The sequence below is a fragment of the Fringilla coelebs genome, assembly GCF_963513975.1.
Source record: "Fringilla coelebs genome assembly, chromosome: 1".
NCBI lineage: Eukaryota > Metazoa > Chordata > Aves > Passeriformes > Fringillidae > Fringilla > Fringilla coelebs.
The window spans coordinates 97,627,331-97,639,764 of record NC_140028.1 but is presented as its reverse complement, the minus strand read 5'-3'; the positions used below and the strand labels follow the sequence as shown (position 1 = coordinate 97,639,764).

The 12,434-nt window shown below is 41.7% G+C and overlaps 2 protein-coding genes across 4 annotated transcripts in view; one reads left to right on the top strand and one right to left on the bottom strand.

Moving 5' to 3' along the window:
- The window catches only part of CUL1 (cullin 1), a 52,766-nt gene extending 50,949 nt beyond the window's left edge, over window positions 1-1,817 (top strand). The window contains exons 21-22 of one of the 2 annotated variants that reach the window (XM_084217664.1): window positions 139-252; window positions 1,190-1,817. In XM_084217664.1, coding sequence (XP_084073790.1) covers window positions 139-252; window positions 1,190-1,270 — 195 coding nt within the window. In that variant the 3' untranslated portion in view covers window positions 1,271-1,817. The other variant, XM_084217663.1, reaches the window with a different exon arrangement.
- Window positions 1,818-3,846: 2,029 nt separating this feature from the next.
- Window positions 3,847-12,434, bottom strand: part of EZH2 (enhancer of zeste 2 polycomb repressive complex 2 subunit) — a gene marked incomplete at its 5' end in the record, with an annotated part of 29,647 nt that continues 21,059 nt past the window's right edge. For both annotated transcript variants that reach the window (XM_084212814.1, XM_084212813.1), the window contains 8 exons: window positions 3,847-4,078; window positions 4,828-4,912; window positions 5,028-5,108; window positions 5,860-5,941; window positions 6,567-6,662; window positions 7,524-7,702; window positions 8,075-8,200; window positions 9,355-9,395. In XM_084212814.1, the coding sequence (XP_084068940.1) occupies window positions 4,018-4,078; window positions 4,828-4,912; window positions 5,028-5,108; window positions 5,860-5,941; window positions 6,567-6,662; window positions 7,524-7,702; window positions 8,075-8,200; window positions 9,355-9,395 (751 nt within the window). In that variant the 3' untranslated portion in view covers window positions 3,847-4,017. The remainder of the gene's footprint in view (window positions 4,079-4,827; window positions 4,913-5,027; window positions 5,109-5,859; window positions 5,942-6,566; window positions 6,663-7,523; window positions 7,703-8,074; window positions 8,201-9,354; window positions 9,396-12,434) is intronic.

The window sequence follows — 12,434 nt, the reverse complement described above, 5'->3', positions numbered from 1 at the left end:
AGCTTCTCCCGTCTGCTGCTCGAGTTGGTTGTGGTGGTGCTTCTGCACAGGCAGATGTGATCTAGGGGAGTGAAATGGCTTTACACAGAGGGACAAGTACTTTGCTCCTAAACACACCCTCCCAACTTTGCTGTGCAGGCTGCTATTGTGAGAATCATGAAAATGAGGAAGGTTCTAAAACACCAGCAACTGCTTGGAGAAGTGCTAACACAGCTGTCCTCAAGGTTCAAGCCACGAGTTCCTGTAATTAAGGTATGTGAGACCCACAACTCTGAACCTGGATTCCAGGAGGTGAGGAGGATATATATATGGACAAAACACATGCTTCTGAATTAAAAAGGAAAGCTAAGGAAATGGGATGGGCAAGGACAGATTTTTTTGAGTTGCAAGTAGGAAATATTTTAACCAGAAATATTGCATTTTTCTTAGGATACTATCCATGTTTTGCACTGCTGACAGTGGTGGTAAAATAGTAGTTGGATTGCATCTTTTTACATCAGTCAGCTTCCCATTGCCATTGATCCAGGCTTACCTTTTGTTCCTGCTCTCCCAGCTGTGGGACAACAGTCAGCCTTGGGGTTAACTCGATAAAAGTTTCTTGCTTTCCTTTACAGTAAAAACGTTGGGGAAGGGGGCATTGTATTTAATTATTTACTCATAATTATATTGATTATATTAATTATTCATTTATGTATATTAATTTCTTCATCAGTTTGTTTCAGTGAGCTCACCAGCAGTTTTTATATCCCCAACCAAAGGGTAGGTGAGGCAAAGGACAGGCAGTGAGAGCAGTTGCATAAACTGGCAGCAGGGCAGTTGCACAGAGAGCCCCTCACTGCTGCTGCTGCTGCTGCTCTTTCATGACCTTACATAAGCTCTCTGCATCTTGCTGTAATTCTTAATTTGCTGTCTTACTATGAAGTTGCTCAGCATACTGATGATCTCCCAGTCACACCCCTGGAATGGCATCCAGTAAGTGCGATTCACTTTAGTGGATTAGCAAAGCCTTTCTGCTTGGATGTGGTCAGAAAGAAGAGAGTGAACCGCTGTGGTTTGTGTCCTTTGCCTATTCCTGTCCTCTGCTTGGCAGGGAATTCCCTCGGGGGTCAAAATCAAAGTTTGGAGCAACCCCAGAGAGGGCTTTTATGCCCATGTCCCACAGCTTACCTCTCTTGTGTTCCTCCCACAGAAATGCATCGACATCCTCATTGAGAAAGAGTACTTGGAACGTGTAGATGGTGAGAAGGACACCTACAGTTACTTGGCTTAGCATTTTTATTAGCAATTACCTGACTGTGTGACACTCGGCAAGTAGGTATGTGATGGAAAGAATGAAAGCGACAGAACTTCATAGCAGCCACCCTGCTGCCATTTGGACCTCCCTTTTTAATGACTGAGACCAGGACTCCATCAGCCAGTCTCAGATTTACATCAGAACTGCTCAGGATTGATACATTTCAAGTATGTAAATATGGACACCAATGCCATTTAACCTAATTTAAGAACAGAAAGGAATCAGACCCTTCTCGTTTAAGGGTTGCATGCTACTGCATTTAAATCAATACATTGGCTATATGATAAATAGCTGCCATCACAGGCAGCACTTATACATGTTGGCAGCACTTGGAGAGCGAGTCTGAATGGACCCATGTGTAATCTGCTATGAAAAACCATTTGTATAGTGTGTTTCATTTTTTAATGTGTGATAAATAATAAAAAAAATTTAAAAGATTTCTGTACAAGTTGCATTTGGTTTTATTGTTTTAAGTTTCATGACTTATCTTTCTAAATGTAAATAAAAGGTATAATGGTTATGAAAGCTATTAGAAATTCGTTTTACTTTTCCTCCCTATTTTCTGGTGCTTTAAGAACATTTTGTTCTTTGAAGATATTGTCATCTATCATTATCCGTGCATGTTACTTCTTTTTGAAGAGGAAATGTCTGCGCTTCGAAAATAAAAGACATTTGTGATGATTTCACAAGATATGCAGAACAGAAAAAGCTCAAAATATATGTGGCAATGCTTGGTCATCTGAACTTGGAGCTGGTTTTAATATTGCTCATTGTGCTATAAAGTGCATCACACTTGCATAAATGCTGCCTAGAATAAAGGAGGTTTAGGCTGCCCATTTCTTTGATTGGAGCAGAAAATTGAGTGTGTTCCTGAAGAAAATTCCCATTAAATGCAACCTGTGATGGGAATTAAAATACTTTAAAGTGTTACTAGTTGACCAGGCTCATTCCATTCTTCTCACAACATGTTATGAAATGAGTATTGGCATTCCATATGCAACAAGCAAAATGCTGCCATCCTCACAGGTCTCACTATTGGTAATCTGTATTTTCTAATCTTGATAGTGAAAAAAACTTAACTTCTGTATTCATTTTAACCCTTTATGCAAAGTGTGATTTTGTTCAGTGTTCCTTTCTTCTCTCAGGAAAGGAGCCAGGTTTTGCATTGCTAATGTTTCTCTCTTGAGGGAAATGGTTACAGTTGAACTCTGGGTTAAAAAAAAACTGAGCAGTACTAGGAGGGAGGGGTGTCATTTGCACTTGAGATTTTGTATGCTTGCTATTTCTGTTCTGAAAGAGCTAAAGACTGCCATTAGGGGCAACAGAAGCTTCTTGCTGCTCAAAGTTGCTTTTGGAAGTTTAGACAACTGGAGCTGGTGATGCCTCTTAATTTATTTTTTTTTCCTAAGATGCTGTTTTGTTTTTGTAAACCATTCTTGCAGAAAGTTCAGGGCTAATAGATTTCTTTAGCAGGATGTGTGTGCTATGATGACAAAGAAGCAGCCTGAACTCCTTTCTTAGTTGGAAGGCCAGAAATCACCTGCTCTGAGTGGCTTTTCAAAGCCCTTGGCTGGTTAAAGCAGTGCTTTGTGTACTGTGCATCCTTCAGACCAGGAGCTGTGCTCTACCTGAGGAGGGAAAAAATCAGGTTTTTACTTTTGGACTGTTCTTTTCCTCATGAAGTCTTAGTTCTTACTTGGGCCACCACCAAAGTGGAGGGCATGTGGCACTGCCTGCTGTACATGGAGTGTGGAAGCAGGAAGAGCTGAACTCAGCCCCAGGCTTGGAGCCCCCTCAGTGCAGCAGGTAACTGGGCACCGTGGGCAGGATTTCATGGACTCAGTTTGGCAATAATGCGACCCTGTGTCTGCCCTCCCAACCCAGGTGGTTTGACCCGAGCATTGTGTTCTACTTTACAAAAGGCTGCAGAATTCACATCCACTAGCAAGTAAAAAACACAGCTGGTAGCCCTGTACAGACATCTAGCTGCAGTCTAAATGTTTCTGGATGAAAACTATGCATTTCTCTTCTGCATCTCTTAACTTTTTAATATAGGTGTAGTTACTGTTGTATTTATCATTGTTTAGTGCTTCAGAGAAGCCACAGTGAGGGCACCTTGTACCACAGCCTTGTCTTGAAGTAGTGTTTGTCATGGAAATCACAGCTGGCAGTTGCAGGAGCTCCTGGGCTGCAGCCCTTACTCCAGAGAACTTGGATGTAGCTGCATCCAAGGGAGCTGAGAAACTGCAAGACCACACCTGTCTCACTCAGGCACTGCAGCACCACAATCACTGACTGCCATCTGCACTGTTTCCATCTTCACACTGATCTTAAACCTGACCCAAAGTAACAGGAGGCAGGTATGGAGCTGCCTTTGCACAGAAGTTACACGTTAAATTCACATTGCTTTCTCAAGGGGCTGACACAAAATTCCAACTCAATTCCAGTAAAAATGAAGAAGTTCAAGTATCCTTTATTCAAGGTTGAAAAATGTACCACACCACATTATTGCAAAAGTTCATAGGTACAAAACACTTTGCAGCTGGTGAGAAGGCAATAAAAAGTTGGTTTTTTTTAAAATTTGTTACTATAAATTACTGTTACAGTACTTTGCAAATACAGAATTTCAAATTGCATCATTTGTATTTTTCTAAAATTGCCCACAGTACTAGAAATTCCTGAAGATAAGGCAGCTGTTTGTTTAAAAGAAGAGGTAGCTGGTGTCAAGGGATTTCCATTTCTCTTTCAATGCCCACATACTTAAGGGCATCAGCTTGGCTGTATCTGAAATTAAAAAAAAAAAAAAAAAAAAAAACCAAAATCACAAAAAGCCAGTATCATGGAACATTTCAGCTTCATTGTTCTGACAGAATGGCACCAGTCTGGAATAATTTTATACTTAGATTTCCCATTATTTCCTCACCAGCTGGGGTGTTTCCTCCTTGTGTGAATTTGCAGGTGCATAACTGCTGACCCACAAGAAACTACTTTGAGAGGTGTTTGATCAAGAGGATATGAATCACTAAAATTCCATTTTTTTTCACCTTGACTCTCACAGTCCTGAAGTTCATTTTCAGTACTGGAAAGCAACTGCACTTCTCCAGGTTGATAGTATTGCCCCTGGACAGCTTACTTTTTGCCAAGTAAGATGATTGTAGAGGACAGTAAGGACACATTCTTAGCAAGCATTTGTCTGTAAGAATTTTGAAATTTCATTCTCTGAAATTCTTGCCTATTTCTGAATGATGGGGGAGTAAACTTGTACTGCTACCAAGGTAACCCAACCAGAGAAAGTCTGTCCCCATTTGTCACTACACTGCTCTGTAAGAGCTGCTTTTCCAAGTTTGCAGGCTCTTAACCAGCTGCATTGCTCAAATCAGTCTTGCTATGGCATCTGGTTTAACAAAAGCAGTGTGGGGAGTGCTGCTTCTCAGCTGCTGAGACCTGAGGCTGCAGGGGCCAGGCAGGCACAGGAATTAACTCTGAGTGTGCAGATACTGAAAGCTAATCCCACCTGAAATCCATCTACCCACCTGTAGTCAAAGAACAGTTCTTCACCAGTCTGAATGGCTCTTTTAGCAAATATTCCTATTCTGTGATCACCATTAACCATCATAACTGTTTTAAAAGAAATTAGCTATGTTAGTACAAATACTGATAAAATGGATGCTGCTAAAGAAGTATCTCACAGTATTTCATACATTGATGAAAAGCAAGTAAACGTGAACCTTACCTTTTGCATAGCAGTTGGGATTTACTGAATGGTTTGCAAATCTAATTTTGTTGCCCTTGCGTGTTGCATCAACCACAAAATCTAGGGGGGCAGAAAAAAACAACAAAACCCACAAATGCTGGATGGGTCACCTACAAACACATTTTTGAGTTTAACACCTAGTGTGCTTGGATCTTAGCAGCTGGAGAAGATAACTGCACAGCTTCCCCCATGGAAGAGCTGGCCCACCACCCTACAACAGCTGAACTCTGCTGTTCCACACTGTGCTCTTCCTTTACCTCCTGCCACTGTGGCACCACCTTAGCATCTCATCGAAGCTTCTCTACCTTTATTCCACAAGGACAAGCTCCATAAATACGCTAAGTCAACACTGACAGAAAGCAGCAGGTTTTTTTTCCTCATTTCAACTATTTTCTAGTATTTTATGCTTGATACAGTGCAGTGTGTATTTTTTTTTCAAGTGGCAGCAGTCACATACCGCACGTGGCTTTTTTCCCCCAACACAATTACCATCATAAATTACTGCTGCTTTAATTCAGTAAAATTACTTCAGACAACACCTTTTACATTCTTTAGTCTACTTAATGTCTGCACGTAATTTTACTCCATGAAGTTCTACTCCTCTTGTACAATAGGCTCATCACTACAGCTGACTAGCATTTAGAGGAAAAACCCCAAAGACTATCTACAGGATGAATCCACACACTGATAGAGAAAGATGTGTGGAAAAAAATTCTCATTGTTACCTGCTGTCTGCAGAAGAATGGGGCTGAACAAAATGCTAAGCATACTTTACTTATGCTGCCAAGGGTTGCAACTAATGCATACATACCATTATTCAAGTTAAACAGAAAGCTGCACATGTATTTGTCGTACACTTTTCCTCTTCTGTCTGCCTCATCCTGAGAAATAATCTGAAAGAAACACCACTTGTAAAAGAGAGAAGCACTCCTCCATTGTGTAACCACAGCAGCTTAATGTCAACCCCTCCCCAGCCTTTTGAAAGACAGGTGGGAGGTTTTATATTCTCTGGGACTCAAAGTATTCCCAAAGTGTTGTTTTCAGCAAGCGTTCTGCACTTACCAAACATCCATGCTTTGCTTTTAGCATACATAAACTCTTTCAGAGCAGAAGAAAAGCAAGAATTGCTTCTCCTCTCAAAATCGGGGCTGCATACCAGACCCAGGGTTTTATTGCTACAGAATACAGCTCAGCAAAAGCTCCTACTGACTTTCAGTACTATACTAAATAATTTGCCACCAAATTCCAAGCATGTCTGAACTGACATTCCATCTAAGATAAAAAGGACATTCCAGCCTCTCCTTCTCACAAGAACGTGTTTCAAAATTTTTGTGACATTTCAATTGTGCAGCTCCTGGGGTCTGAGCCTGTGACGGCAGCTACAGCCTGTGACACTGAGTCAGGCACATGGCTCTGTCTGAACGTGGTACCAGGTTACAGACAATGGCATCCATGCTCAGTCCCTGTCCATGCATGACTTCACCAACTGAGCTCAGATCCAGTGTTCTCCATCCTTACCTCACCACAGTATTCAGAGATGAATTCATTCTTCTGTACAGGATCTTTGATAAAAATTCCCCAGCCTGCCACATCTGAAGGTGCCAATAGTAAGTGCTGTGGAACAGAAAAACCAAGAAGTTTTGATATGCCTGGCTTAGATTTGAGTTCAGGGATTTTTTCCATTTTGTTTTGTATCACTTAGTGAAATGCATATGTTGGGACTCCAGGAATGCAGACAAATGCAGAGTCTTCTAATGATCAAACACACACTAAAATTACAGCTTGTGGATCAGAAGACGTATGTAAAAGAAAAATGACCAAGTATTTGAAAACTACTAAAATTTTAGTTTAATCACCCCAAGACACCTTAAAATGAGGGGGTTACATAAAAATTCATTTACTAAAGACTTCAACCTCAAAAGGTCTGCAGACAGGAGTCCACTACTCATTAGCTCAGTAATCAACTATTTTGTGAGAAGACATTCCAGAGTAGAAATAAACTTTGGCTTATTGATTTATAGATTTGCCAGAACTGAATGGGCTTTCAAGACTTTAGTAGACTACATACAAGTTTATACCTTAGAATCAATAACTGAAGAAAGAAACAGCTTCTAGACTCTGGGATAAACTTCTTTATGCTGATCTGGGGAAAGACTGCTGAGCTCTTTAAAACAGCAGCCTATTTGCAATTAAGAAGCAAAGCCTGAACGGGGAAAAGGAGATATTCTGCTGCTCTGCTGCACAGAAAACACTGATTGGTACATGACAAAATGTAGATAGACCTAACAGCAGCACATGAGCAAGCTAACAAGTGACAACTCCTTTCTTTGCTGTTTTGTTTGGATTTGATTTTTTTTTGTTTTCTTTTCCAGTTTGACAGTATGAAGGCAAAGGAATTCCATTCTCTGGCTTGAAAACATAAGAATACCTCAAAACCCAAGCAACAGACATGCAGTTGTATAACTCTGGACGTACTTTTTTGGATCCTCTCTGAATGCTGCAGTTCTTGCAAGAAACATTTTTGCTGTCCCAGTGGTCAGCTGCCCCACAAGTCAGGCAGAGGTCAGGGTCACACTCACGGACAGCCAGGTAACAGGGGCACTGCTTGGTGTTGCACTGTGCTTTACAACGACACCCAGGAAAACGATTTTGGCCTGCAAAGGAACGTGGGGAAAAGAAAACAGCAAGTATGAAAAAATACAGCCTAAAATTAAGACTGTGCAGATTATAGTGCATTAGAATATTGGTAACACAGCCACTGATATCTGCATAGGACATTCAGGAGTACTGCAAAGTCTTTCCTTCCCTGATTTTAATAACTCTTCCTCAGTTGTAGGTCTGAAGGCTGCTTCTGACTTCATGCAATGGCCAATTACAAGGGCCAAATTAAACTGAACATGCCCACGCTGTCGGACACAATTTGCTGCTCCTGTAACGTGCCTGCAGCACGAAGAGATTGGTAGTACAGAACTCGATGGGGGGACAGTGAGAGATGTTTATAGATAACTTTTAAATGTTTTACTTACATTCTGAGCTGCACTGACAAAACTTCTCACAGAAGTTTTGAGCAATTACACATGGGCATGAGCTATCACAAGGCTGACGTGGGTGATCACATGGCTGATAGTTGTAAACGTGATTCGATGACCCATCTGAATAAAAATAGCAACATTTTGTAAAGTTGAAAGTTGCAGACAAACAATATACAGTTCCCCTCAGTCTAAGGCAGAAATTCCCTTTTAGTCATTTAACTAAGAAAGCCCAAACATGAACAAAAAACCCAAACCCACAACAAGTGGGGTTAAAAACCCAAAAGACACAAAACCAGAACTGTAACATTAGTGAGGTGTTTTACACCACTAGCTGCCTTCCTAGTGCACCTCATTCTGCCACTGCTCAGCTGCTTTGAGCATTCAGAGCTGAAAGCTGTTTATGTGGAAAACTGAGAAACGAAACTACAATGGTATCATTTCCTGTCTGAACATGTTTTGGAATAGCACTGATATTATTCAGCAAAGTAAATTTGCTTAAATACTGACAGCAAATTTAATGTGGAACAACAGTCAACTTTCAAACAGGTAACACTGGCAATGTAATCCTATTATTATTACTATACCACTGTGCTTTCCCAAGTCAATTTTCCAGTACAGACAATGCTGAAATCTTCTAGGCAAGAAAAGAACTACCAGGGACAAGTCTAGAGCTTTACCTATACAGCAGCTAGGAGAATTTGGTGCTATATAAATTATATTTGCTATTAATACTCCTGAGCTTGTTTTGGGTTTGCATGAATTTGTAAATTTTTAAAAATGCTCAAGTTAGCAATCAGCAACAAAAAGTGAGAGAGACAAAAGGATCAATTATGTTGCTAGAAGTTCCAACCATCCTGAACAACTCTTCAGGGAACTATTTCTAAATTAAGCTGGCTTACAAAAAAAAAAAAAAAAAAAAAGGCACTTTTTACTGCGGTTCCTATCCTTAATACCATTTTACCTATGCTTCAATGAAGCCATACTGGAAAGATGGTAAACTCAGCCTCCTTTCCTTTTCATGGAATTATACAGAGCTCTTCCAGCTATTTAACCCAAACAGTACCTTTTGTCCCTACAATATGTGTAAGCGAGAGTTTATGTTTTTAATTTTCATTCCCCTGAAATTTCTGGCTCCCCACGGAACATACATAATGGCCTAATATTAAAAAAAAAACCAGCAAATGACCAGGCCCTCCCACAAACAACCAAAACAAAAAAAATCAATAGTAGAATCTTAAAAGTTCAGGACATAAATTGAATGGAAAGATGCTAACCCTTTTTCAGCTGTATCTTTCTGCAATGAGCAGCCCACAACCTGCAAAAACACAAAACAAACAAGAAGGTTGACAGGAACTCCTCCTGCAGTGGGCTGGGAAAGGCAGCTGCATCTTGCACCCACACTTGACTTAAGACGGGAAAGTTTCTGGAGACAGGAACGCCTGCGAACTGCACACGAGTCACAGGGGCTGCAGCAGAACCACCCTGTCCCAGTCCAGGGCTTGCCAAGATCAGAGCTCTGCAGGCTGCTCCCCCCGCTCCCCACACCATTCCTCCAGTCCCAGGATTGCAGAGATGAGCAGTGCCCACCCAGCCCAGCCAGAGATGCCTGAATGCAGCCGCCCTTGGAGGAAGCCCTGCCAAGAGCAGGCTGCTGGAGCTGCTGCTGGCGGCAGGAGCAGCGGCGAGGCAAGGGGACGAAGCTGCAGGTCTGGAGGGTCACACCTCAACGCGGGGGTTGCAATGGGACAGCTGCCTGCTGCACAGGACTTGGCCCCAGCAGCACTCTGGTTGTCACCTACAGATCACAGCCAGGTCCTACCCTGCACCTGAGGAGCTCCAAGTGCTTGACAGGAGACAGTGTCTGCCTGGCACAGCCACGCTGACGGGACTCGAGTATTCCTTCTGGCTGGACTCTTTCCCCCAGTTGTCCTGGCTGGTGGTGCTGCACTGAGCCTTTCCCCTTGTGCTTCAAAGCCCACACTCCTTTCTCTTATGTCCTCACAGTTTTCCTTCAGTGTCCCCTTTCTCAGGTAGCTCAGCCAAGCACACCCTTTGCCAGAAGTGGTGTTCTTGTTGTACGGTGGATTTTATTGTTTGTGATTGTTGCTTTGCTGTGTTTTTTTTAAGAGCAACATGCTTTTTGGTTAGCATAACATAATTCACTATACTTGAAAGTTCTTGCATGTTACATTTACCCCTTTATTTTGTATCCATTTCAGATTGCAAGCTCTTTGGCCAGGGAATGTCAGCTATTCCATAATAGTGTGTCAGAAACAATCAAGCAAAAACCTGTCTGGACCTTTAGTACCAAAAGGAAAACCAGACTTTTAATTTCAGTAGCCTTAAAATTAAAGGAGAAATCCATTGGGTTTTTTTCTTCAATTCTATGCATTTTAGTTACAACTTTTATTTTAGTGAACACACATAAAAAAAAATAGATTAAGGATTTTCAAAGTTTATACTTCTTGGACTTCCTTAGTATATCATGTATCAACATGAAGACAATGTGGGAGAAAACACATTCCCTGGCCAAACAATACATTGCCAGCTGCATCAAGCAACCTCACTTTCTCTGCTGATTTACTGAGCTGCCCAAAACACTCATGAGCACAGGTACTAAAAGATCCCCAGCACAGAACACCTACAAAAGCTATTCTGCCTTTCAGTGAATGCAACACTCCTCAGAAGTTTGCACTCTCCAAAAATATCTCCCACTGTAACTACTTAAATAGGACTTTTTAGCTGCTACTTCTTTCATAAAAGCATAGCAGCTTTTACTTCAACTAAATGGTGTGCAGCGCCCTCCAACAGCTTCAGATAAATAAAAATGCCCTTCTAAAGCATTACTATGAGATTTAACTCAATAACCAATTTTCTTACAAGAACTGAAGGAGCCCATAGAGGTTAGAAACCCACAAAGGCAGACTTGTCCAAGAAAGGCTAAGAGGAAGGAAGAAGCCCAGAATCACAGAGTACTGTAATAAATAGATGACATTCCTATTAAGAGTGATTCACTCTAGGAGAAAAGGCTACCACCATCTATTTATGAATTATGAGACATTGACTCTGCAAGAAGACACTTCCCATATGCCTCCATGGAGTGCAATTCTGACTTAAATTACTCTTATGCACACCAAACTACTTTCTTTCGTGTCTACCTGGTATTTGGAAAATGTAACATACCATATTTTTGAACAAGTCTTTCACAGAAACTTGTCTGTCACTCCAAGACAATAAGAACCCACTAGCACAGCAAACTCTTAAAATCATTCTGTGGCCAGACTTGTTAAAATACTCTTTCATTAGCGATTAGCAGCTTCACTTTTCCTCCTAAGGTAAGCACTATCCTAATACTTAAAATGCACACAAATGTGCCTTTAGAAATGCACATCAAGAAAGCATTAACAGTAACAAGTCAAAGCAGAAGGAAAGCTCCAGAGGGCAGTCAAATGGGAAAGGCATCCATGTGCTCTGCCCCTCTTCTGGAGAGACTGGTGTCACAGGAGGGAGAGGGGGGCTGGAGACACACCGAGGCAGCAGGACCTGTGGGGAATGACAAGACAACAGGAAGCAGGCTGCCAACACTGACCAACAGGAGTTATGACTGGCACAACCCAAGAGTACATTCACTGCCTTGTAACTTCCAAAAGCTGCCACAAAGCGCTCAAGTTCCCCCAGTCAGTGCATAAAGCTGGAGCCTGAGCAAGCACTGTACTAAAGGCAGAGTCATTTTTGTATCTGCCCTATATAAATCTGCCATCTCAAACAGAAGCAAAAGGCAAGACCTGGTCCCATGCAGCAGGAAGAAAGGCAAGGAAAGGACAAAGTTGAGAAAGCACTCACAACTTGAAGCTTCATTACAAAAACCCAACTGGAAACTGCATAGCAACTTTCCAAACAAGCCGGTGGATTTGCACATCCGGTTGCTGACATCTGCAGGAGAGCCAGCTTAGAAAACAAGTGTTTCCAGAAGCATCATGACAGCAGCTGTCAAAGATATTGCTCTCCTCTCTTAACAACCTACTAGACTTCTAAACTTTGCCAGTGGTTCTGGGCAGCAGCAGTGTCAGCCAACCCGGCACTAAAAACACTCTTTGGAAGAAGCTGCTCCAGCATTTCTTGCTTTGCGCGGGGATACTCTGCTATCAGAAAGTGCACTAAAAATTCAAAATACATGCCACTTATGTCAAATATGTAGTTGAGTCTTTGCAGTGTTTGATTTTCTGGCATCACTCAAAGACTTCAGTCTCCCAGATCACCTTATCCACAGCCTCCCCACCACTCCAAGATTCAGCCTCCCAGCCAGGTAGCACATAAGAATATCTGTGCCAATGCCTCAGCTGCACCTTTTGCC